Below are 26634 nucleotides of genomic sequence, written 5' to 3'. Positions count from 1 at the left end.
GGGGGTGGAGCGGTTAACGGTAGCGCCACCGCTCTGCTTTTGCTCCTGGGTGAAACTGGATTGGCTGCCTAGCCTCTGACAACACACGTTTGTGATTGGTCAGGGTGGGGCTGTGGGCGGTGCCGCAGGGAGCCGCTGTCATGGCGGAGCTGAGTGAGGCGTTGCTGTCGGTGCTGCCGACCATCCGCGTGCCCAAGGCCGGCGACCGGGTCCACAAGGAGGAATGCGCCTTCTCCTTCGATACACCGGTAAGCGCTCCCGGTAGCTGTTCCCCCTTCATCCCTGAGGCCGCCTGCTCCCCGGCCTGATCCCCAGTGCGCCCGGGCCCAAGGGACCGGCCCGCGTGTGGCATGCTGGGACATGGAGTCTTCTATGGGGTGGGCTCCGGTCGGCTCAGTGGAGAGTGCGACCAAGAGGACTGCAACTCCCGACAAGCTCCAGGCCCGGCCCCGCTCCTGGCAGGCGTGCTGGGGACTGTAGTTCTCTCCGTCCTGGTGCTGCCCGCGGGCTCTGGCCTCTGCGCCCCGGTAGCGGCTCCGCGGGCTTGTCCTGCTGTTGCTGACTCACCGCGGGGCGGCCCGGCTCCCTGCGCCCGTGGGCAGGGGCGCGCAGACTCGAGACGGGTCCCCCGTGCGAGGCATGCTGGGAAGTGTAGTGCGCTGACCCCTTCCCCTGCCCGGCCCCGCTGCAGCCCCTAGAGGCGCTTCAGTGCCTTGCCCCGCCGCCCTTTGGCGGCCTAACTCGCGGCGCACGCTGGAGGGCGTAGCCCGGCCTTCTCGCAGCGCTGTGCCCCGCAGGCCCGGATCCCTTCACAGGGCGCCGGGAGAGGGTGTCCCGCATTCTTTCTGGGGCGACCACATGCTCGCTCCCCTTGCCCGCCTCCCTCGTGCTCCTCCCTGGGGTTCCAGGAAGCTGCCGCTCCGCCGGGCCGTTTTCGGGGAGAGCTCTGGAGTGGAGGGAGAGAGGCATTCTTTCTTCTGAACATCCAGGCTATTAAAGGGATTCAGCCAGCTTTAAGCTTCCTAAATTAAAGGCCCTCGGAGCTTCCCTGGTCTCTCCTTGTCTAAGGGTGTCTGTATTGGGGGGGGGGGGGAACGCAAAGCTCTCCTGTCCCTAAAAACTGTCTGTTCCCTGTGCTGTGTCACTAAAAGGGCATCATCTAATAAACCATCTTGTTAGTCTTTAAAGTGCTACATTGTCCTGCATTTTGCTTCAACTAAAAGGGCAGTGTTTTTTCCTTCCAGCCAGGTTCATCCAGTGGAGTCACAGCCTCCATTGGGAAGTTAATGCTGGTTAAAGTGCTTGATTGGCAGCTCCTAAAAATGGGAGGCCTCTATTCCCTGACTTGGGGGAGCCTAAATAGCCATGGAATGAGTTCCGCTCCCTGTTCACACCCTGATAAAGTGCTACACCCTTCCTGGGGAGGGGAGTTCAACATTTGTGGTCCAGTCAATCCTTAAACTCATTGTGAAGCTGCCAGCTATAAGGCTTATTTGTGCCAGCTCCAGGGCTTCAAAAACTACTTGACATCAGTGATCAAGAGTTGGCTCTGCTGATGTGGATGACAGATACCTGCATTGCCACTCCCTTTGCAGTTCATATAGATCAGTACAGTTGTGTGCTATGTTTTCTTGTATCAAATTGTAACAGTCAACTAAATTTCCTTCAGTTTAAACCTGTAATTTACAGCTAGTCTTTCACTTTTTCTCTTTTCTCATGCTCTTCCTGGATTTATTCCACTTTCTCTTAAAAAAAAAAATTGAACTAGATCATTTTCAGGTTGTCTTCAGTGTCCCTTTTCCCTTGTTCTTTGCTGCAAGAATTAAAGCTACTGATCAGAGACAGAGATGGAAAGATTTTGTCCAAGGCAATACAATAAAAGACGGCTCTTTCCCCATTTTCCTACATAAGTCTACATAAGGAATCCCATTTTTTGTTTCTCTTAGTTTGTTTGCTGGCTCCTGAGAAGCAGATTGTGTGTTCTCTGCCATTGTCACTCTTTCATGGTCTCTACGTTTAGGTCTCCCTCACATTCTCTCCCACCTCTGTTAAATAGCATCAGTACTATAGGTGCTAGAAGGCTGCCCAGACTGACCATGTCTGTTTTACAGATGCCCGCAAGGGTCTGAAACAACTGTAAAACCAAACAAGATTCTTCTTAACTTTCAATCTTTGACACTTTGGCAAAGCTTCAAGCTGCACCAATAGCACTAGATCCATTTGTCTGCTGATATAGTTGTATACGTTTTGATGGGGTCATACTTTGCAATTGTGACTGCTAGGGATGTTAGTGTATAGTTGAGTAAATGATTAACCGATAAATTAGGCTTATCGGTTAATCCTATCGACTACGTGCACTTCCCCTCCCCCTGCTGCCTCTGTATCAGAGGAAGCAAGAGCAGGCAGCAGAAGCAGTGCCCGTGAGGAGCAGTCATTAAGCAGGCTCCCCATGAGCATCAGATCTGCTGCCCCGCTATCAGAGGCAGCAGCGTAGGGGAGATTGGGGGAGTTCCTCCATATCCCATGATGCAGCCTCAGTCTGCAGCGATCCTGGGCCCACTGTGGGCAGAGGCTACTCCACCTATCATGGTGCAGCCTCTGTCCATGGGGAGCTTGGACCCCCCTGGACAGGGGGCTGCTGTCACTCCTGTATCAGAGGCAATGGCAGGGGGCTCCCCGGGAGTGAGGCTGGAAACACACTAGTTGTGATCCTCGCCCCTGTCAGTATCAAATAGTCATGTAACCAATACTTTTTTATGCAGTTACATGACTAATCAACTACATGACATCTAACATCCTTAGTAACTACTTAAAGGCTTTTTAAAATGAGGCTACAATGCCTCAGAAATGTATTGGTCTGGCCTGATTCAGCTCCCTTCCCACTATAGATAAATGGGCAAGTGGATTTTCAAATAATTCATAGTGGTAAGAGAAGTCGTGCTGGCAACTAGAGTGAGGCTTGACCACTCCTTTCAGACCAGCCATTGAATGGCTGACAAATGGGCATGATTTGCATTGAATGGAGCTGGATTAGAATCAATCTACTAAAGGTAAAACTCTATTTTAGTCATTGGCTCTACTAAGATGTGTGTCTATTAGTCTGTCTTTTTCCCCTAGGAGTCAGATGGGGGCCTGTATATTTGTATGAACACATTCCTGGGTTTCGGGAAGCAATATGTAGAAAAGTACTATGGGAAAACAGGCCATCGGGTCTATCTGCACCTCAAGAGAACACGCAAACTGGTAAGAAATGTGGTACTTGGAACTGGGATACACATTGCATTACCAAACCTGTTCTGAGGCTGAGAAGAGAGATCTGTCTCTCTGAAACACAACCTGGTGTTTTCCCCCTGTTACAAGACCCCCAACTAGTTATTGTTTTGGCTGCCTGCCCCATCTTTTTCCACCTGCAGTATCTGCCCCTGTTCCAAAGGTGTTGGGCTTCCCTCAGAGTTCTTGTCCTCCGTACTGACTGTCTCCTTTCTCTCCTGACTCCTAAAACAGAAGGAGGAAGACAGTAGCTCCAGTGCTGGAGACCCACCCAGGAAGAAACCCACACGCTTAGCTATTGGTAAGAAAAAAAACTCCATCTAGCCATGTTTCCCTAATGTATCTAGAGCTGTCTAGTCCAGTTCCATTCACTCTCACCATTCCCCTGTGCTGGGTGAGACCCAGTTATCCCATCTAGCCCAATATCCACATATCCAAGAGTGACCAAATAGGATAGCTATTTAAAAACCTGCTGCAGTGGTGAGAGTTGCTTTGTTTGTAACAACAGTTCTGTTGACAGTTGCAATTTGCATTCTCTCTAAAATCTGCAAACATGTCAGCGGTGCAAGGTTAGGGGTTGAGGTGGAGTTTGGGGAAACTTTGGTTACTTGATCAAAAGGTTTCTAAGAGGCCCCATAACATTTTGCATGGTTGAAAAAACTAACCCTCTTTAGTGCAAATAGGGAGAAAATTGGCAGGCTCCTGACTGAATTTTTCTGTATAGAAGAATGGTTCTCAACCAGAGATCCAGGGCCACAAATAGGTTTTAGGGGGCTGCAAAGCAGGGCTAGTGCTAGACTTGCTGGGGCCAAAGGCAGAAAGCCAAAGCCCTACTGAATGGGGCTGAAGCCTAGGGCCCTGAGGCTCGGGGCTGAAGCCAAAGCCTGAGCAATATTGTTTTATGGGGGCCCTTGTGGCATTGGGAACCAAACTGCTATCCTACTTACTACCCTAATGCTAGCCCTGGCTTGTAAGTGCAGAAAACCAGTTACTGTGGCACAAGTGGTGTTGGGGGAAGGGCTCAGAGGATGCGTCTACACTGCACCGTAGGTCGAAATAAGATTTGCAATTTGAGCTATACATATAGCGTATCTGATATTGATATTATTTTGAAATATGGTGCTATCTACACAGTAACATATCATATGTATAGTAGCCAAGTGTCTGAGAGTCTGTAATGCCGAAATGCTGGCTGTTCCCTCTGGGTGGCCCGTGCTGCATGGGGAGTGCAGGGCCCAAGCAGCTGCTTGCGCCGCTTGCTCCCCCACGGCGGCCCAGCTGAACTGCACAGAAGTCAGCCGAGTGCCACGGTGGGAGGCGAAGCGGGGTGGGGCGGTGACGTGCGGTGTGACAGCGACTCCAGGCCCCGCCCCCTGGCCATGAACGTCACCACCCCCTTCGCCTCCCGCTGTGGCGCTTAGCTGACTTTCTGTGCCGCTCAGCCAGGCCGCCACGTGGGAGCAAGCGGCGCAAGCGACCATTTGGGCTCCGTGCCCCCCCATGCAGCACGGGGAGTGCGTAGCCCAAACGGCCATTTGGGCTCCGTGGTCCCCCGAGTGAGAGGCAGGAGGGGGAGGAGAAGTGAAAGAGAGAGAGAGACAGAGACCGGAGGCTTAGGAGAGGAGACCGACGTGGAGGAGAGACCTGAAAATCCCGTCTTATGACAGGCTAATTGGCTAGTTTCAAAATAAATTGCTATTCTGAAATGTCCCTTCCTCCTTGAATGAGGTTAACAGGGATATTGGAATAGTGATCCTGTTATATTTCAAAATAATGGGCGTGATCAAAAGACGCAGAATAGCTATTTCGGGATAGAAATAGTGCTGCAGCGTGGATGTAGCCAGAAAGTAAAAGATGGAGAACCCCTGGTCTAGACTGTTCTTTGAGATCTAGGGCATAGTACTGGAACAGGTCTAAATGCTTAAATATACCAATGATGCTTTTTGGATTGACAGAGTGGAATGCTGCCATGCTGGTGCCCCACTCCCAATCAAAGGGACATTGTTTACAACCTGGCTAGAGTTTTGGTCAGGAATCCAGGCCAGGAATACTTTTTGCTTGTTTAGACCAGATTTGAATCTAGAACCTACTGCCCTACAGCACAGCAACTAAAAGTGTAATTTCTTTGCCATTCGGCAGTAATAGGTTCTTGGCCTCTGCATGTTGGCCAGCTACTAGAGGGGAAAACCCATACTGAACCCTTATGTTATGTTAAAACTCCTTTTTGCGTAGCAAAAGCTACTGAGAATATGGGACCTCTTGGCACTGCTGCAGTACAAGTAATAACACTAGTTCCTATCATTCACTTCCCTTTTACAGAGGGAGTAATAGGGTAACAGAAATTCCCCAAGGTTACTTCTGTCAAAGCTAGGAATAGAAGAGGGGTTTCTTGATAGGGCAGATGCTTTTTTCCCTTATTTATGCTGTCTATCAGAGAGATTAAGCCAAATCTGTGTGCTTGGCTATGCTCTTTGTACAGCTGGGTTAGTCCTGCGTTTTACAAAGCTTTGAGAGACATGCATCTGCATTCACTTAGCAACTAGCTGCACTTGATGATATTTCAGGGTAAAGAATGAGACCGGGACTAGGGATGTAAAATCCTGTTTAACCAGTTAACCGGGTAGATGTTACATTTAACCAGTCAACTGCTTAAGCAGAATCCTGCAAATGGGGCCAGGCTAGAGTGGTCTCCCCACCTGTGGCACAGCGCAGTTGGAGCCTGCTCCAGCCAAGCTGGGCCAGGCTCACTGTGCATCTAGCCAGGCTGGAGTAGCCCCCTGTCTGAGGGCATGGCTGTCCCAGCCCAACTGGGCTGGAGCAGCTTCCCGCGATGCAGTGAGGAGGCTGCTATAGTGCCTGTTAGAGATGTAGCCAGTTAATTGGCGGTCCAGCTGGACTGGAAGGAGAAAAAGACTGGCCTTGTGGGTAGGGCTGCGGTTCTCAGCTTCTCTCTGCTGCAGGCTTCCTGTGTGGTGATGGATTAATTGCTCTGGGGAAGATTTTCAAAATTGCCAAAGGAATTTCAGAGAAAAGGCCCATTGGTTTGTGATTCTTAATCCCTTCAAAATCTTCCTCTTATTCAATGTGCCTATATTCCCCATCTGTAACAGCAGGACTTCTCTATCTCTTGGCGTGGTAGTAGGATAATCAGTGTTTGTGATGTTCAGTACTGCGCAGGGGAGGGGGAGGGGAGAGACTTATGAGCACTTTGGTAGATCATCAGTAAACATTTGCAGAGCCACTCCCACTGGTTGAAACTGAGGCTCACCACCACACTAGAGTTTTAGGTAGCTCTTAAGGGCGCCCTGAAACCCTGATAGCCTGTTTTGATTGAGGGTTCAGGAACCCTTTAGTGCTCTGGGGATTCCCAGTTCCCAATCACTCCTTATTGTGGGGGAGGAAGAAGGCGCTTTCTGGCAGGTGCATCAAGAGATACTGAGAAGGCATGTTTGGGTATGTGGTGAATTTGGGGCAGTGTACTGATTTGTAGTTTTCAACTGACCTTTTTCTAGTACAGGTTGGACCTCCCTGGTCTGGCACTCTCAGGACTTGCCCTGTCCTGAACAAGTGAATTTGCTGGATCAAGGGATAGATAGGGATTTAAAGGGTTAACCATTTACACGGTAAGCAGGAGCTTTACCAGGTAACCAGTGGCCAGGCCCAGTGCCATGGGCATGGCTCGGCCAGGTTGGAGCAGTTCCCTGCCTGCAACATGGTGGGCCCAGCTGGACTGGAGCAGCCCCCTGCCTGCAGCAATGCAGGCTCCAGCCTGGCCGGGCCCACTACGTAGCAGCGCAGGCGGGGAGCTGCTCACTAGGTTTAACCTGTTAACCCTAGCATTTATATGATTAACATACCTACCAGGAGAGGTCCCCTGCCGCTGGCCCCCTACTCCGAACCTCTCCGAGCCACCTACTTCACTTTCAGCCCCAGCCAGCCCCCTGCCTCCAGGCAGCTGTGCAGTTGGCCCCAGCTGGGCCTGCCGAATACCGCCCCCTCACCCGCTGTGCTGCTGGGCCCCTCTACAGCGCCATGGGGCTCTCAGGTGTGCCTCCAAACCCTCCTGGTCCAGGAACATGTGTTCCTGGTGGACCACAGATGTTGCCAGACCTGAGAGTCCCAGTTTAGAGAGGTACAACCTGTATTTCTGAACCCATCAAGGTTTGCAGCACACTGTTGCTAAGCTGATGCAATGTAATTGTTTGCCAAAGTCACCATATTGCACTCAGGGCTATGTCTACACTACGTGTTTTGTCGGAAGAGGCACTGCAAATTGAAGTGCTGATTATGCAAATGAAGCACGCGAAAATGCTAATTTATTCTGATCTGTTTTTGCGCAAAAACATGCTTTGTGGATGTGTCAGTTTTGCGCAGAAAGAGGGTTTTGCGCAAAACAAACGTCCACACTGCATGTTTTTCTGTAAAAATGAATTGGAATAGATTATGTAAATGAAGCACAAGAAAATGCTAATCAGAGCTTCATTTGCATTGCCTCTTCCGACAAAACTCGTAGTGTAGACATAGCATAGGGGTATTCGGAGGAGGCGTAAGGAGAGAAAGCACTGCTTGGTGCAGTTTATATATTTGCCAGGAGCGATTAGGCTCTTTCATTTGATCAGATGGTGACTCTTGGAAGAGCTATGGAAGCAGGCCCTTTTAGATAGTGGCGGTTTCTACAACACTGTGGCTTGCCCCACGGAGTAGGTGAAAACAGATGATTTGGGGAAAAAACCCTCACAAGGCATATTTTGTACAAATATTATTACAATAATGTGTAAGGTGTGAATACAGGGATACTTTTGGTGTCACAAACATTGCTCTTTGGTATGTGGCCAGAGACTGCTTGAAAGTAACACTGGCATCGCCATTATGCAGAGTGCCTGCTTGAACAGCACGTTTCCTGGTTTCTCTAAGTCTTGTAACACTAACGTTTCTGGGAGTCCTGAACTAAGCACTTCTATGCCCTGCCCTCAACCATGGGACCAGTAGGAAGTCTCCTTTGTGGGAAGGTGCAGAGAGTTGTGAGCATTCTGCCTTAGCCAGGTGTTTTGGAAGTGATAGTGCAGTGTCCCTTGAGTTTGGGAGGATTGCTTCACGTGTACCCCAGCAACAGCTAGCTGTCTTAACATCAGTGAATCTTGAGCAGCAATGTCCCCTGGTAGTTCTGTCCTAGCTACCGGTAGGCTTACGAGGCTAGTCACACACTGAGTATTCAAGGCTGGAAAACCTCTCCCTGGGGCTGGCACATATAAGGCTGGGCTCCAGATTATTGGCCGTGACTCTTACTGCAGCATTCCTTCTCTTGTAGGTATAGAAGGTGGGTTTGACATCCCCGAGGAGAAGTTTGAATATGACGACGATGTAAAAATAGTAATTTTCCCAGAGCACCTGGAAATCCCACGGGATGGGCTGGAGGGGCTGCCAGACATGGTCCGAGACAGGGTATGTTTTTATTTTCTGTCTGCAGGAAGCGGGTTGTTATGGAGTAGGACTCTCCAACTTTGCAAATAGGAGCTAGCGGCGTTGTGTTGGGTGCTCAGGACTAGAATAGTAGTGGGTATCAGGGCAGGGTGGAGTGGCATTAGCAGAGCCTTGTGGGGAATCTAAATCTGGAATAGCAGGGGTAAGTGGTGTTGAACTCTCCAATTTCAGATTGCCAGTGCAGTGGATGCTATCCTGACAGCAGATTCAGCCTCACGGAAGCAAGAGGTGCAGGCATGGGATGGAGAGGTTCGGCGTGTTTCCAAACATGCTTTCTCCTTGCACCAGTTACAAAATAGTGTCCGCATCCCTCCATGGTGAGTCTGACCAGGTTCTATCTTGCTCTGGACACTACAGCACGACCTTCCTCCTCTGGGCCTGTGATGGGACTATTGCTCTGTCACTTGTGAGGTTTTTCCTGTGGACTTCCTCCATGCAGCCACACCTATCTCTGATCATGGTGTGGCCTGAGATACAAGCTGGTCAATTCCTGGAAACTCTGAGGGTGGGGGGTTGACAATTGACTCCTGCCTTGTAGGTCTGCCATGGTGCTCTGCTTCCTAGAGTAGGATGGGTGTGGGGTCCCAGAAGCCTTTACTTGTGCCACGGTACGTGGATAGTGGGGAATAGACTGCACCTTCTCTCCCCCTGCTGGCAGTGGCTGGAAGTGCAACAAGTGTGACATGCGTGAGAACCTGTGGCTCAACATGACTGATGGATCCATCCTATGTGGCCGGCGCTACTTCGATGGCAGCGGTGGCAACAATCACGCAGTTGAGCATTATCGGGAGACTGGCTACCCACTGGCTGTGAAACTGGGAACCATCACTCCTGATGGGGCTGGTGAGATGCGGGGACCCCGGGGAGTTGCAGATGCCAGGCATCTAGATGGGCTGAATCTGGGCACCATGATCCCCTGACAGAACAAGTGAGGGGAGGGCTTGGGATTTCACATGAATTTTGTCGATGGTGTAGCCTAGGACACGCACCAAACAGCTGCCACTAACAACTGGGATTTCCTGATCTGATCCACTTCTTGGGGAAGGGGCATAAGCAAATCGTGCTCCCCAGAATTCAGAGGCCTTTGGAAAGGCTATCTGTGTCCTCTTTCCTGCAGCCTGTGGGGGGAAGTGCTCATTGCTCTAGGGGTCTGAGGCATTGAAGGGCGTGAATGGCACAACATGCCTCTGCTCATCAGGCACACAAGGCCTTTGTACTAGACTCCAAAGTAAAGTTGTTTGCTCCCCTTCCTTACCCTACACTAGTAGTTTCCCAACCACTGGGCAGTCGCCCTCTACCGGTGGCTCTGGGGGTCATGGCTGGGGTACGCTGCTCTTACCGCAGTTGTTGGGAGAGGTGTGTCCTTCCCTGCCTCTCAGCCAGCCAGCACTGGGCAGGCGCGGGATCTCCTCCTGGCCCTCCCGCCACACAGGGAAGTGTTCTTCCATGGCCCTCCCGCCAAGGAGCAAACTGCTCTTCTGCTGCCAGGAGGAGACTCTGTCCCTGCCCACCATTGGCTGGCCGAGAGGCAAGGCAGGACACGCCGCAGCGGGAATGTGCCCCGGCCCCCAGAGCCATTGCTGCCATGTGGGCTCTGAGAATGGGAGTCTGACACTGGGAGGATTGGGTGCAGGGGACTCTAGGGTCAGTAGCTGGCACTGGGGGGTAGTGGAGGGGTGGGAAGTTCTAGGGGTTAGGGCTGGCACTGGGGATTTCAGGGGCTGGGCTTTTGATGGACTGGTAATGTTTTATTTGCAGATTCATTTGCATAATGTATATGCAAATAAAATGTTATCTGTCTGTCAAAAGTTTGTGAATAGGTTTGCCGGTCTCTAGTATCAAAAAGGTTGGGAACCACTGCCCTACACCTCTTGGGAACTTGGGTCCCATCCTGCCAATGTTAAGACAGTACTGCTCAGTCTGTCTATTAGACTAAATCTCTGAGCACTTTATGTTGTTCCCTCCCCTAGCAGCAAGTTGTTTGAGGGGGTTGTTACCCAGGGACAAAGGCAACTTGAGGAAAATAAAAATCCAGAGGTGACCCCTGTGTCAAGGTAGCCCCTGTTTCAGAAGATGCAGGCACCCTTTTCCCGTATCTATGACCGATGTATTGTAGTAATCCCTCAGTGCACTCTCCCAGTGTGATAAGGAAATAATAAAGGATGACTCGCTAGGTAAGTTAACAAATGCATTAAGGAATTAAAATTACAATAACTGGAAAAATGGGGAAATTCAAATGAGAATCAAACAATAACGCAAATGGCAGTAAGCATCCTTAACCAACAATATATAACAGTGCAGGGATTTCATCAAAGAGGCATGAAGCCTAGGCCCAGATTCCCATTTTGGCAAGGAAGGAAGGAGGAGATGATGGGAAAGAACCCAAAGACATAATGGGAGGTGCCGACGGTGCTGTGCAGCTGAGGCCTGGGACCTTCTACCCTTGAGCTAGTTTGAAGCTTTCAGGGAGGACCTCCAGGAAGATCCCAGCCAGGAGCTTCTATGGAGGTGGATCGTTGGTGGTACATCTTCCCCTTCCCTCATCACGGCCGCTATGGGGGTCTGGTGCTGACAGGAGCATAGATGGAAAAGACCATACCCCCAGCAGCTGCACAGATCCTTAAATCCTGTCTGTGGTGTGAAATTCTGAGGTGATGAAATGTTCTGGTTGGGTGGGAAAAACCAGTTCTGGCTGAAGAGCCAGCACTGCTCAGAGTCCTCTGCTGCTGATGGGTATTTTGACCAAAATGGAGTCCTTGGATCAAAAGTTCACTTCCTCTATTTTGAATGGTTTTTACATTAACTCCTTTAGTTCCAACAGGGTAGGGGTGGTGGTGTTGGGATCTGGGAATGGCTGGGGTACAAGCTAGTTTCTTTCCCCTTACTGTTTCCCCACAGATGTTTACTCTTATGATGAGGATGATATGGTCCTGGATCCCAGCCTGGCTGAACATCTGGCACACTTTGGGATTGACATGCTCAAGATGCAGAAGGTGCGAGGGGAAACCCCCATCAAAACAAGGGGATCTGAATGTCACAGCTCTACCTATCTTCTCCCCCCCGGGTACTCAGCAAGGGCACCACAGTCAGTGGGGAGAGAGATGTGCATCTCTAAAACAGTTCCCTGCATTCACTGTGTTATTCCCAGCAAGAAGCTCACTGCCTGAGCAGAGCTACTCTTGTTTCTTTTCAGAGACTGATAAGTGTGACTGCCTCAGTTAAGCTACCACACAGCTCTTTCTATGCAAGGGCTAATGCATCACTCAGAAAACATATCTAAAGCACCAGAAGAATCTGTATGCAGGCTAATAAACTTACCAGAGATCATCCAACTCTGACAAGGGCTGTGGCAGGTGATTAGTCCTTCAGGCTAGCAGAAAGTCTTGTCGGTGGTCACAAGTTCATAACAACCTCAGCTCAGAACTAGCCCACTCATGAAACATTTAGTCCAGCTTTTATACAGTTCAGGGGTCTCTGACCCGGAGTTTCCAGGAGTACATACTCAGCAGATGATATATTTTTCTGCTTGGGCTGTAGCTTTAGAAAACCAGACCGGTCAGTTTAAACTCTGTGCCAGGAAAGATAATGGAGCAAGTAATTAAGGAAATCATCTGAAAACACCTGGAAGATAGATAACAGCTGGCATGCATTTGTAAAGAACAAATCATGTCAATCCAATCTGATAGCTTTCTTTGATAGGGTAACAAGTATTGTGGATAAGGGAGAAGCAGTGAATGTGGTATACCTAGACTTTAGTAAGGCATTTGATATGGTCTCGCATGATATTCTTATCAATAAACTAGGCAAATACAACTTGGATGGAGCTACTATAAGATGGGTGCATAGCTGTCTGGATAACCGTTCTCACTAGTTAATGGTTCACAATCATGCTGGAAGGGCATAACAAGTGGGGTTCCGCAGGGGTCTGTTTTGGGTCCGGTTCTGTTCAATATCTTCATCAACGATTTAGATATTGGCATAGAGAGAACGCTTATTAAGCTTGCAGATGATACGAAGCTGGGAGGGGTTGCAATTGCTTTGGAGGTTAGGATTGTAATTCAAAATGATCTGGGCAAACTGGAGAAATTGTCTGAGGTAAATAGGATGAAGTTTAATAAGGACAAATGCAAAGTGCTCCACTTAAGAAGGTGCAATCCATTTCACACATACAGAATGGAAAGCAACTGTCTAGGAAGGAGTACTGTAGAAAGGGATATGGGGGTCATAGTGGACCACAACATAAATATGAGTCAACAGGGTGACGCTGTTGCAAAAAAACCAAACATGATTCCGGGATGCATTAACAAGAGTTGTGAGCAAGATACGAGAAGTCATTCTTCCTCTCTACTCTGTGCTGAATAGGCCTCAATTGGAGTATTGTGTCCAGTTCTGGGCACCACATTTAAAGAAAGATGTGGAGAAATTGGAGAAGATCCAGAGAAGAGCAACAAGAATGAATAAAGATCTAGAGAACATGACCTATGAAGGAAGACTGAAAGAATTGGGCTTGTTTAGTTTGGAAAGGAGAAGACTGAGAGGGTACATGATAGTGGTTTTCAGGTATCTAAAAGGGAGGAAAAAATTTTCTCCTTAGCCTCTGAGAATAGGACAAGAAGCAATGAGCTTAAACTGCAGCAAGGGAGGTTTAGGTTGGACATTAGGAAAAACTTCCTAACTATCAGGGTGATTAAATGCTGGAATAAGTTTCCTAGCGGGGGTTGTGGAATCTCCATCTTTGGAGATATTTAAGAGCAGGTTAGACAGACATCTGTAAGGGATGGTCTAGATGTTGATTGGTCCTGTCATGAGGGCAGGGGACTGGACTTGATGACCTCTCTAGATCCCTTCCAGTTCTGGTGTTCTATGATTCTATGAAAACCTCACAAGTACCTCTTAGGAAACCCACTTCTCCCATATTGTTCTTTGACGTTCCTAATGTTTCCCCAAGCTACATTCAGCCATACAATAACACACAATCAGTTTTGTATTTAATACAAGGGACACCCCCTTCACCTCCCCTTCCCCCCCAAAGGTGTCAAACCTAATTCAATAAAGTTTGTCCAGGATATTGCAGCCATTTGATTCTGAGTGTGATGGAGGACCTCAGCTGGATCCAGGCCTCTGGTCGCCAAGCAGAGTAGGGGCTGCAACTCCATTATTATGCACTGGTCATCAGGTACACAGTAGGGATGTAAATGGTTAATCGGTAAGCCTCACCCTTAAGGGGAGAGGCTTGCCAGTTCTGGTTAACCAGTGGGGGTTGGCACAGCTCCCGTCCACCACAGGCAAGAGGCTGCTCCAGCTCTGTGAGGCCTGCCACAGGTGGGGGGTACTCTAGCCCAGCCGGAGCAGCCATCATTCACGGAGGGGGGGGCCTGAACCTGTTCAATAGCTTACCCAGTTAAAGTAAACCTTTAGGCAGTTAACTAATTAAATGGGATTTTAAATCCCTAGTACAGAGCTCCCACTTCCTCTCAAGCAAAGAACTGACTTGTTTCCTCTCCTTCTCCACCTCCAGATCCATTTTCCTTGTGGCTCCTCTTCAGTATTCTAAGCAATGTGGCTTCCTTTGGGGAGGTGACTTCTCAGACTCTGACACCTCAGTCCTGGGGAATGGTTCCTGGGCACCTTTTTGTTGTGTCAGATTTACCTTGTTCCCCCTTCTCCCTCTTAAAATCTTTCTTCCCTTAGAATTGGCACTCCTCAGATATTTGCACAGCCTTTCCTTATCTTTCTCTCTCTCCCAGTGGTCGTTTTTACCAAACAGTGTGGATTTACCCTTGGAAATCTCCTAGAACTCTACCTTTTGGCCCAAAGTACATCTGTGGTTCTTCTCTGAGCTCCCCCCGGTCCATCTCTTCTTTCCACAGACAGACAAGACAATGACAGAGCTGGAGATTGACATGAATCAGCGCATTGGAGAGTGGGAGCTGATCCAGGAGTCTGGGGTGCAGCTCAAACCCCTTTATGGCCCTGGTTACACTGGCATCCGAAACCTGGGCAACAGTTGCTACCTCAATTCTGTGGTGCAGGTGCTGTTTAGCATCCCTGACTTCCAGAGAAAGTAAGTGAGCTAAGAGAAGGGGTGTGGGTTACTTTGATCAATTAGTCCTGGTCTCTATCCTAGCTGCTCCAATCCTACCTGACATCTGAAAGGAATTAATTCACTCCATCCTTTGTGGGATGCTTGGGATCAGCACAAAAGTTCCCTAATAGGGTGTCAAACGATTAAACAATAGAATACCTTTTATATAAATATTTTGGGTGTTTTTCACATTTTCAGATATGTTGATTTCACTTATAACACAGAATACAATGTGTACAGTGCTCACTTTATACTGTAATATTTGCACTGTAGAAGTAAAAAATAGTATTTTCCAGTTCACTTAATAGAAGGACTGCAGTGCAATCTTTTCATCATGAAAGTTGAACTCACAAATGAAGAATTATGTACAAAAATAACTGCGTTCAGTAATAAAATAATGTAAAACTTTAGAGCCTGCAAGTCCACTTAGTCCTACTTTTTGTTCAGCCAGTTGCTGACACAAACACGTTTGTTTATATTTGCTAGCAATAATGTTGCCCTCAGCATCACCTGAAAGTCAGAACAAGCATTCACCGGGCACTGTTTCAGCCAGTATTTCAAGTTATTTATGTGCCAGATATGCAGATTTATATGTCCCTCTGTGCTTCAACCACCATTCCAGAGGACATGCATCAATGCTCAATAACAATCCTAGACTGCAAACAAACACATGTTCATTTTCATCATATGATTCAGATGTCACCAGCAGAAGACTGATTTTTCTTCTAGTAGTTCGGGTTCAGTAATTTCCGCATTGGAAAGTTGCTCTCTCAAGACTTCTGGAAGCATGTTCCACATGCGCTCTCAGATTTTGTAAGGCACCTAACATTCTTAAATCTTGGATCAAGTGTTGTAGCTATCTTTAGAAATCTCACATTGGTACCTTGTTTGTGTTTTGCAAAATCTGCAGCAAAAGCATCCATGAAACAAATAGCATGTGCAGGGTCATCATCGGAGACTGTTATAACCTGAAATATGACCGAATATGGATAAAAACAGAGCAGGAGACATACAATTCTCCCCCAGAGTTTCGTGTCACATTTAATTAATACGTTGTTTTGTTTTTTTTTTAAATGAGCATCATCAGCATGGAAGCATGGGTTTTGGAATGGTGGCTGAGGTACAAAAGGGCATATGCAGTGCTTTTTTTGTGTGTGACAGTACTGCCTGCTACGCAGTACCAGCACCTCTAGTCAGAGCTCAACAACTTTTCCCGTGGAGTACCGGCACTTTTCTTTTTAACCAAAAAAAACACTGGGAATATGAATGTTATGCATATCTAGCTCATAATACCAGCTACAAAAGTGCCATTTGAACATCTGTTCTTACTTTCAGGTGACATTATAAATAAGAAGAGGGCAGCATTATCTCCTGTAAATGTAAGCAAATTTGATTGACTCAGTGACTGACTGAACTAGAAGTGGGACTGAGTGGACTTATGGGCTCTAAAGTTTTTACATTTTTGTTGTGCTTTTAGTGCAGCTATGTAACAAAAAAAAATCAATATTTGTAAGTTGTGCTTTAATGATAGAGATTGCACTACAGTATTTGTATGAGGTAAATTGAAAAATACTATTTTATCTTTTTACAATGTAAATATTTACTGTATTCTGTGTTGCAATTGAAATCAACGTATTTGAAAATGTAGAAAACATCAAAAATATTTAATACATTTCAATTGGTATTCTCTTAGTGCAATTAAAATTGCAATTCATATTTTGAGTTTAATCACATAAGTTAGCTGCAACTAATTTACAAATAATGCTGGGGTCTTACCCTTTGGGATTGGGAGCATTGTACAGGCCAGCCACGCTGCTGGATGCAGCCTGGTGCTGTGTCTGCAGCTCCCTTTGCCTCTGGTTTGCTTTGCAGGTACGTGGACAAGCTGGAGAAGATATTCCAAAGTGCTCCTTCAGATCCCACGCAGGACTTCAGCACCCAAGTGTATGTAGTGCTCTGAAGAAGGGGGCTAGAAAGAAGATTGGGTTTGATGGGCTAACAAGTGTAAGCTCCAGCAGCAATCTCATAACTGTATAGCGTGGCAAATGTTCTGCAGAGTGTAGTAAGCCATGCCACCACTGGGCAACTCCTGGTGGTTGTAGTACCACTAGCTGTCAGGAGAGGCTATCTGGCTTTGCGGCACAGACTTCCAGCCGCAGAGAAAGGTGGCTAAGAGTAGAGTACACTGGTTTAGGTGGGGTTAGTCTCACAGCCAGTGCATAGGGTTGTGTGAGGAGAGTTATCTGGGAATATTTTATTTTATGCATGCATGTGTCTTCTGCTTTTCCTGAGCCAATGACAATTGAAGGGGACTGTAGCATGGGAAAAGTTGAGGGAATGGGAGTGATTGGTGAGTGAGGCTGTGTGGGAATTGGAGCGGGGGAGTGGTGAGTAGAGGAATGTGGTAGGAGGAGAAGCTGGTCCCAAGAGAGCACAATTGTGGGTTGATCAGTGGGTATCGCCAGCCCACCCTGGGCAGGTAAATGTGTTTGGAAAATATGATCCACGTGCTGGAAGTGCTGTCTGCTTCCTGCTCTCCTGTGTCTTGCCACAGCCAGGACGGACTGATTTGAAGGGCCTGCATTCTGCCTTCCTCAGCCTTCTGTACAGAGTCCCATGCAGGGCTTCATTTCCTGTACTAAGCTGCTGAGAGACTGTGTTGCAGCCCAGCACTGGCTACCTTTCTGTGTGTGGCTGGGGCTGTCCTCTCACAGCCCTTACTCATTGGCCTGGGAAGAGCTGAAGCTTAGTTTTAAAGTTATTAGAGGCTTTCAAATAGAAGATATCAGAGAGGGCTGAGGCCATTGGAGCAAGGTGAGCTGAGGCTGGGGAGAAAGAGGGAGCTGAACTGATGGGTATTTGGGTTAGGAGCAGCATGGTGCAGCTTTGACGGTGAGTCCTCTGCTTTCCAGAGCCAAGCTGGGTCATGGGCTACTCTCTGGGGAGTATTCGAAGCCAGCCTCTGGAGACGGGGAACAGCAACCAGAGCAGAACCAGAAGGTGAGGATTAAGCCCCAGTACCCTCCTGAGGAGGGAATGGACTAAAGCAGTGGTCCCCAATCTTTTTGGGTGGCGGGCACCCCACGGGGCTGCCGGGCCACCTGGACGTGGGGCCATGCATGTGCCGCGCACCCGGGGGTGGCACTAGGCAGGCGCACATAAATGCCCTAGCGGGCGCCATGGCACCCACCAACACCGCATTGGAGACCCCTGGACTAAAGCATGTCTGGCAGTGTGGGGGACCCTGTGTTGCAGGAGGAACCTTTTTTGGGTCAGGGCCCGCTGACCTGCAATAAAATCAGTCGGGCTGCACTCAACTGAGAAGCAGCAAAAAAGACAGAAAACCAAACCCCAGCCCTCACCGACATGGACCTCGACTGAGAAGGAGAAAGATACTCCGTACGTTCCTTTCCCACATGAGAGTAGGGGGGCCCAGCCCTAGCAGAGTTTATGCGCTTCAGCCCCATGGTGAGGCAATGATGGAGGAGCTGGAGCGCCAGCGCTGGCTTCCCAATGCTGGAGGGGACCACATCTGGCTTCCGGGCCTGAGGTTCCCCATCCCTGCTCTATGGAGCCACTATTCAGGGCACTGACCCTAAAGGGAGGCAAGGTTTGGAAAGATGTACCCCACAGTGGAGAGAGCTATTGGAAGGCCATGCTCATTCCTTCATCCTCCCTCCTCGCCCCCATTCCCTTTCTTCTAGGGCGTGCAAGATGGCATTGCTCCACGCATGTTTAAATCTCTCGTTGGCAAAGGCCACCCAGAATTCTCCACCAATAGGCAGCAAGATGCCCAGGAGTTCTTCCTGCATTTCATCAACATGGTGGAGGTAATGACTGATCCACACTTCCTGAAATCCTGGTATGGCAGCAGCTCCTGTTATGAGCTCCAGCAAGTTGGGGAAGTGGCACTGAGGCTGGATGGAAGTGCAGGGAGGGGCCAGCCTCTAGGTATTTAAAAGCCTCAGATGGTTGGAACTAACAGTTCAGGACACCAGTGAATGATGGCTTTGGGAGAAGATGAGAGTGCCCAACTGCAGGGCCTTTTGTTTTGGGCTCACTCCCAGTCCCTGTGAAATTGCCATCTGTAGGCTCTGGGGAGCTGGGAGCACTCAGAGTTCCCTTTGAAAAGGGAATCTTCTCCCTTGGGATGGGAATGGGATTGGTATCTGAAGACTGGTGGTGCTGACTAAAGAGCTACAGCCTTTCCACCTTTAGCTTCTACACTTGGACCAGGACAAATGGAGACAGTTCTTTGTCCTGTGTGGGGCTGGGTGATCTGGCCGCCTTGATATGACACCCATCTTCTCCACGTTGCCCTTCCCAGAGGAACTGCCGCAGTTCAGAGAACCCCAACGAAGTCTTCCGTTTCCTGGTGGAGGAGAAGCTCAAGTGCCTGACCACAGGGAAGGTGAAGTACACCCAGCGTGTGGACTACATTATGCAGCTGCCTGTGCCTATGGATGCTGCACTCAACAAAGGTCAGTGGCTTTAATGGGCAGCAGACACTGGGATCAGTGAGAAAACTCTTCTGCTCTGCTCTCTTACTGTAATTGAGGGGATCCTTCAAGGATCTGGAGGAGCAAGGTGTTCTGAAGCCAAATCTTCCTCGTCCAATACCCCATGGAGCTCACTAGGGTGAATTTCCCCAAAGGTGCTGTGGACAGGCATGGGACCAAACCTTTCCGCTGCCTCACCCAAGGCAAGAGCTGTAATTCAGCCTGTGGGATTCCAGCATAATGAAATTATCCTGATGGCTGTGGAAGTTGTGTGCTCTGTGCACCCACTCTAGGGAACACATCCTGATGGGCCCATTTAGCCTGGTGTCCTGCTTCTGATGGCAGCCAACAGCACATACCTTGTGAGCACCTGGAATCTGGCCCTGACTCCCCTGCCTTGTCCCCAGATGAACTGCTGGAATATGAGGAGAGGAAGCATCAGGCAGAAGAGGAGAAGCAGCCACTGCCCGAGCTGGTCCGAGCCAAGGTGCCTTTCAGTTCCTGTCTAGAGGCCTATGGGGCTCCCGAGCAGGTGGATGACTTCTGGAGCACAGCCTTGCAGGCCAAGTCTATGGCTCTCAAGTGAGTATGGTTTGGAGGTGCTATCTAGGATCCAGATCACAGTGGGGAAAGCCCTCTTGGGAACCCCTTTCCTACAGTATCCAGCACAGGAATGTTCCTCGGGCTGCCATTCTCCTCTTAAAAACAACAACAAATGGTCTGGTAGCACTTTATAGACTAACAAAACGTGTAGATGGGATCATGAGCTACCAGACCATTTGTTGGTTTTTTCTGTACAGACTAACTGCTACCCCCTGAAGCTTCATTCTCCTCTTAGAAATTCACAACTTATCAGCCCTGGGGTGGTTCCTGAGCTCCTTTGTTTAGGCTCCATCTTTCCCCATGTCCCATGTAGATTACCTTGGGCAAAGTTAAGGTAGCTGTGAGGTCTTCAGCATTGCATTTCTCTGCATTCTGTGGTGGTACAGAAAATAAAACAAAAAAAACCAAGAGAGGCAGTGATGGGGATGCATTCTGACATGCTTAATTAGAGTTATGCTTTAGAGCCAGTATTCCCCAACCTTTGCCTAGCCTAGGAGGGGGCGTGGCCAGCACTGTTCTCCCCAGCCTTAACTTTTGTGGCTGTTAAAAGTCGAACAAAACCTTGAAAACATGAAATGAGCGCAGTGGGTGCGCCAAAGCCTGCTTGAGTTTACAGAGAGGTTGAAATGAGCTGTGAAGGTTGAGGTGCCCCAATCTCTTCAATGAGTGTTAAGTTGAATGTAGTGGTGATACTTTGAACATCAGACTGATTCACTGTGTCCTTGTCGAAAACACAGAGCGTAGTAACTCAAGACAGTAAAGCAGAGCTGTTTCTGCTGAGTGGAGAGTAATGACTTGTATTCCAATCTTTCCTGACATCCAGTGCTCAGTACCTCAGTCCTTCAACAGTAGTTTAAAATGCGTCCTTACCTGCTTGTTCTCTGTGTTTGTATGAAGTTCGAATTCTCAAATCTGCAGTGGCCTGTAACACATGGCAGGGGTTGTGGGGCAAGGAGGGTTTGATTTTCCCGGAGGGGATCTCCATACCCAAAGATTTAGGCAATGCTACATTAAGTTCTCCCCCACTCAGCGCTTCCTCTGGGGATTGCTCAGGGTTTGGTGGGCTCAGTGTTGAGCACAGTGGGGTCTCCCCAGAACCATGCAGACTGTTCCCTCGGTTTTCCAGCAGTGGCTCAGGAATGTGGAAGACTTCACATCCCCTTCCTTGATATCTCCCTGAGCCAGCCAGTCTCCCCTAGCCGCCCTCTTCTCCCATTAACAAAGCACAGGGGAACCTGTCCAGACATGGCATGTCCCTCTCTTTCAGGACAACCCGCTTTGCCTCCTTCCCAGACTATCTGGTGATCCAGATCAAGAAATTCACTTTTGGCTTGGATTGGGTACCCAAAAAACTCGGTAAGAAGGGTGAAGCGAAGCACAAAGCCTCGGGATCAATGAGTCCCCAATGCTGCTCTGTGTTGCAGCACCTCCATGCTTAGGCATTGGGGTCATTACTACCAGGGGAGAGTCCACCTTGCTGTCTTGCCATACTGCTGCCACGTAGTGTCCTATGTACATTCTCTACCCAAATGGCTTAACTTAGAGGGACACGCAGCCATGCTCTTTGAGCTCATTGAGCATGTTGCTGGGGTCTGAGCCAGATTCTCTTACAGATGTGTCTATCGAAATGCCAGAGGAGCTGGATATCTCTGCGTTGCAGGGGACAGGGCTTCAACCTGGGGAGGAGGAGATGCCAGACATCGCACCCCCACTTGTGACGCCAGACGAGCCCAAAGGTAGCCTGGGGTTCTATGGCAACGAGGACGACGACTCCTTCTGCTCCCCTCACTTCTCCTCTCCAACATGTTAGTGACTCTTCTCCTTTCCTCCTCTTTCCTAGTGCCTGACTCACTCCCTCGCTCTCCTCATGCCTTGTCTGCCTGGCTAATGATTTCCTTCTCCTTCAGCTTCTGTCTTCCTGTCCCTCTGCCAGTGACTGGGCCCCCTTGCATGCTGGTTATGCAAAGGTGGCGGTGTCCCCAGGAACCCCTCAGGTGTAGCTTTGTCTGAGCCCATAGTAGAAAGGAGTGGGAAGTAGGACATGCATCCTGAGGGACGAGACTCCCATCTAGCTGGGATAGAGGTTGGGCTACACAAAGACTGGCTGTGTACTGAGAGGTGAAGAGGAGACAAAGCTCCTGAGCCGTTGCTAGGGAGTGCTTGGCTCATGGCTTTCACCTCTTAAGGCCTGTGTGCTTCTGGGATAAGGACTTAGCCGCAGGATCAGTGGAGGGAAAGGCAAGGCTCACATGAGTTGCTACCAGGGATGTAGGCTTAAGGTTTGCACAAGGTTGTGTGGGAGGGAGGGAACAGAGGTCACGCAAAAGGGATGGGTGAGAGAAGGGTTGATAAGGCTCCTCTAATTTCTCTATCCCCCCACAGCTCCCATGTTGGATGAGTCCGTGATTATCCAGCTGGTGGAGATGGGTTTTCCTATGGATGCCTGCCGCAAAGCAGTATACTACACAGGGAACAGCGGGGCTGAGGCTGCCATGAACTGGATCATGTCGCACATGGATGATCCAGGTAGGAGAACACTTGACCTCACAGCTGGATCAAGGTGCTACATAGTCATAAAACACTAGAACTGGAAGGAACCTCTCGAGGTTCATCAAGTCCAGTCCCTTGCCCACACAGCAGGACCAAGCACCGTCTAGATCACAGGCAGGTTAAATATCTCCAGTAATGGAGATTCCACAACCTCCGTTGGCAATTTATTCTAATGCTTAAACACCCTAACAATTAGAAAGTTTTTTTTCCTTAATCTTAAATTGCAAAAAGGGAGGTTTAGGTTGGACATTAGGAAAAACTTTCTCTCTCCTCATTGTAACAACCTTTTAGGTGCTTGAAAGCTGTTGTCATGTCCCCCTTCAGTCTTCTCTAGTCCAGACTAAACAAACCCCATTCTTTGAATATGTTTTCTAGACCTTTAATCCCCATTTTTGTTGCTCTTTTCTGGACCTTCCTCAGTTTGTCCACAGCTTTCCTGAAATGTGGTGCCCAGAACCAGACACAACTCTGGTTGAGGCCTAATCAGTGCAGAGTAGAGTGAAAAAATGACTTATGTCTTCCTTACATCGCTCTTGTTAATACATCCCAGAATGTTTGCTTTTTTTTTTTTTTCCCAACAGCGTCATGCTGTTGACTCATATTTAGCTTGTCATCCACTATGGCCCCTAGATCCGTTTCCTTCAAAGACAGTAATTTTCCATTTTGTACATGTAAAAGAGATTGTTCCTTCCTAAGTAGAGAACTTTTTGCATTTGTCCGTATTGAATTTCATTCTGTTTATCTTAGAGCATTTCTCCAGGTTGCCCAGATCATTTTGAATTATGACCCCATCCTCCAAAGCAGTTGCAGCCCCTCCCTGCTTGGTATCATCTGCGGACTTTATAAACATCCTTTCTCTGCCATTATATGCTACAGCACTGCCTGCTGGAGAGGCCAGGGCTGAGACCTTAACAGGTTTCTCCAGCACCCAGAGGCAGCCCCTCTGAATTATGTTCTTTTTCTGCTACAGATTTTGCCAATCCCTTGGTTCTCCCTGGATCTAGTGGGCCAGGTTCCACCATCGTCTGTCCAGACCCCCCTTCAGAAGACAGCGTGGCCACTATTGTCTCCATGGGTTTCTCCCGAGATCAGGCTATGAAAGCCCTAAGAGCCACGGTGAGGAGCAGGGATGAGGTCACAGCCTTATAGGGTGTGGTCGAGGGTGGCATCCTCAGGGAAAGGACATGCTTGGATCTTGACCTGATCATTTCCCCCCTTCTCCTGCAGAGTAACAGTCTGGAACGGGCCGTGGACTGGATCTTCAGTCACATTGATGACCTAGACGCAGAGGCTGCCATGGACATCTCGGAGGGGCGCTCAGCGGCTGAGTCTATCTCTGAATCTATCCCTGTGGGTCCCAAAGTGCGCGATGGGCCTGGAAGTGAGTCCCAGTCCCTGGAGGGCATCAGTTCTGCCCTGTGCTGGGTTGTGTAGTGGTAGCTCCGTTCCTGGGGATGGGATGGGGGTGGTTTCTGACCTTAGCACTCCAGCCTTCCCCAGAGTTTTAACCTCTCTAACTTCTCAGGTCTCTCGCTGAGCCCAGAGGTTTTAGCACCTCCCAAAAGTGAATCTGGCTGCTGGGACTGTGTAAAAGGGAGGGAGGGAAAAGGGTTTGTGCCCACTGGGAATTATCAAATGGGATGTAGTTTCGAGTCAGATGCAGGGAGGAACAGGGGTGTCCTGCCATCGAGTTGAGGGTGGCTCTGCTCTCATCCCATCTCTGTCTTGCCTTTGGTCTCCTAGCCCAGTGGTTCCCAACCTTTTTTATACACAGACCAGCAAACCCATTTACAAACTTTTGGTGGACCAGTAACATTTATTTGCATATTCATTATGCAAATAATTATATATAAATATGTGAATACTTTATTGCCAGTTCATAACAGATCAGAGTTTGCAGATATCTACAACGCTAAAAAAAATTCACAGAAAGAATTCCCTTTTGGCAACTGGTGCCTGCAGAAGGAGGGGCGCAGGGTGGGGCACTCGCAGGGGCATTTGGGGCACCTTATTTAGCAACAGAAATTTTGTCAGGGGCATAGGAGCTGGTGCCTCCAAATGGTGCCACCAGTCCCCTCTGCCCTCCCCATGGGGTGGAAGAGCTGCCATTGTATCTTCCCCTGTCTTCTTCTGTACAACCCCTTCCCTCTGTGTCTCCCTTCCCCAGCCAGGCTACTCTTGCTCCCACGGTCTCCGTCTTTCTCCCCCCCTCCCCGCATCCCCCCCCTTTTTTTGCTCCCTGTGACCTTCTGCAGAGTTTCCTTCCATTGTACCCCACTCCCATCTGCCCCATAAGTCTCCCCTGAATCCACCCAACCTCCCTCCAGCACCTGTTGCATCCTCCTTCTGCCCCCACCTCACATATCTGCCCCGCCCCCTCCTCAGCCGCCTCCTGTCCCCCTCAGAACTGTCTCTTGCCCCCCCACCCAACCAGTTCTGAGAGAGTTTGCTCACTTTTCCTATGGAAATTAGAGCTCTGAGATTTTGCTCACTTATCCTCAAATTTCCTCTTACATTGTGAAGGGCTTTTCAGGTAGCACAGAAGAGCGCTTTCTCCCCCCTGCCGGGGCTTAGGGATCCAGCCCGGAGCCTGGCTCCAGAGTCCCTGCAAGCAGTGGCTGCCAGTTGCTCTTTGCTGGGTGGAGGGCAAACCCAGCAATTGCTTCCTCCTTGCCTGCTGCTACCACTGGATCCTAGCACAACACCAGCCACGCTGCAGCTCCTTCCCAGCCCCAGCTCCTAGAGCCCCTGCCCATTGCTGCTGGGTCCTAGCACGACACCTGCCCCTGGGCTCGGGTAGCGTGCCACAGCCAGCACCAGTTCGCGGCCCAGTGGTTGGGAACCACTATCGTAGCCAGCTAAATCTGGGGGAATTCATGTCCAAACTGCTGCACTACTTGTAAGGTGGAAAACACCAGCCATTACCCACCCAGCAGATATGTGAGCCAGGGCCACCTCGCTCATCTACGTCCCCCTCAAACTCTAGGAGGTAGGCAGCAGGTAGGGCCTTCTTGAAGGAGCTGTCACCTCTTTTCCTGGCTCCTTCTTGCTTCACCAGTATCTCCAGAGCTTGAGTCTAAAATTCTCTTGGCCTTATGATCAAGTAGCTGCCTTGTTGCACCGACTTCACCGTAAAGCATGTTGTCTTCTCAGCCATTATTAGAGCCCAGACTCCTGAAGGCCTTTCTAGGGAATATGGGACAAGAGTGCCTCTCTAGAGAGTTCTTCCTGGGGGCTGCCCAAGGGTAGGTAACCCTCCTCTATCTCTCTGAATACCTCTTTCCTCTCTCCCTCAGAGTATCAGCTCTTCGCCTTCGTCAGCCACATGGGCACTTCAACTATGTGTGGTCATTATGTCTGCCACATCAAGAAAGATGGCAGGTAAGAGGGGCTTGAGGGGACAAGGAGGAGCCTAAAGGTTGCCACTTCTAAGAATAAACCAGCATCCTTCCTTCAGCGGTGAAGTGTCATCCTCTGTCTGAACCCTTTGTCAGTGGGGGAGGGAAGAGAGAGGAACAGGCCACTTTGGAGGAGAAAGGTAGACACAATTTTGCACGTCAGCTCATCTCTCTCTATTTCAGGTGGGTGATTTACAATGACCAGAAAGTCTGCGCCTCTGAGAAGCCCCCCAAGGACCTCGGTTACATCTACTTCTATCAGCGGATTCCCAGCTAGAACCCCCTCCTACTGTGTGCAGAAGGGGGAGCAGGCTATTGGCATGAGGAGGGGGAAGCAGTGATGATAAACACAGAGAAGCAGGGCACATCTTTCCCCCTCTACTGGCTGTGTCTTCACCTATGCCACTGCTGGGGCTCTCATGGACATGAGTGAATAGGGGTGGGCAGGTGGATTTTGTTTCAGTATAAAATATTGTTACCCCCTACTCCAAGACACACACAGCCTCTAGTGCTTTGCTGCTTGGTGTAATGGATGCCATCCCTTTCAGGCAGAAGGGGAGGAGGGGAGCGTGTGTGTGTGTGTGTGAGACTTTGTGTATCGGATGAGTGGCTTCTCTCCCCTGCTCCCTCCCAAAAGAGGGTGCAGTGCAGGAAGTAACGTGGGCCATCAGTAGCACCACTTCCTCCTTGTGTGCCCCTTCAATGCCAAAATACACGAAGGATAAAATAAAAATCTAAATGCCCCCTT

General features: G+C 49.3%; 1 protein-coding gene across 2 annotated transcripts; it reads left to right on the top strand.

Moving 5' to 3' along the window:
* The first annotated feature begins 44 nt into the window (after positions 1 to 44).
* On the top strand, positions 45 to 26634 carry USP5 (ubiquitin specific peptidase 5). Of its 2 annotated transcripts, none has more exons than XM_014574096.4 (20): positions 45 to 248; positions 3118 to 3243; positions 3505 to 3571; positions 8579 to 8712; positions 8923 to 9068; positions 9410 to 9594; positions 11650 to 11744; positions 14622 to 14815; positions 16709 to 16780; positions 17749 to 17836; positions 18541 to 18666; positions 19164 to 19317; positions 19743 to 19917; positions 21206 to 21294; positions 21552 to 21743; positions 22321 to 22464; positions 23459 to 23604; positions 23716 to 23869; positions 25785 to 25869; positions 26070 to 26634. In XM_014574096.4, exons 1-20 carry the CDS (start codon positions 141 to 143, stop codon positions 26161 to 26163), a joined length of 2574 nt encoding a protein of 857 aa, XP_014429582.1. In that variant the 5' UTR covers positions 45 to 140; the 3' UTR covers positions 26164 to 26634. The 2 variants fall into 2 exon arrangements, with proteins under 2 accessions (XP_014429582.1, XP_014429583.1); XM_014574097.4 differs by having other exon boundaries at positions 49 to 248; positions 21552 to 21674.

The sequence above is a fragment of the Pelodiscus sinensis genome, chromosome 1, assembly GCF_052426305.1.
Source record: "Pelodiscus sinensis isolate ZL-2025 chromosome 1, ASM5242630v1, whole genome shotgun sequence".
NCBI classification, from domain to species: Eukaryota; Metazoa; Chordata; order Testudines; family Trionychidae; genus Pelodiscus; species Pelodiscus sinensis.
The sequence above is the reverse complement of the archived record's forward strand: the minus strand, read 5'-3'. Positions and strand labels throughout refer to the sequence as shown.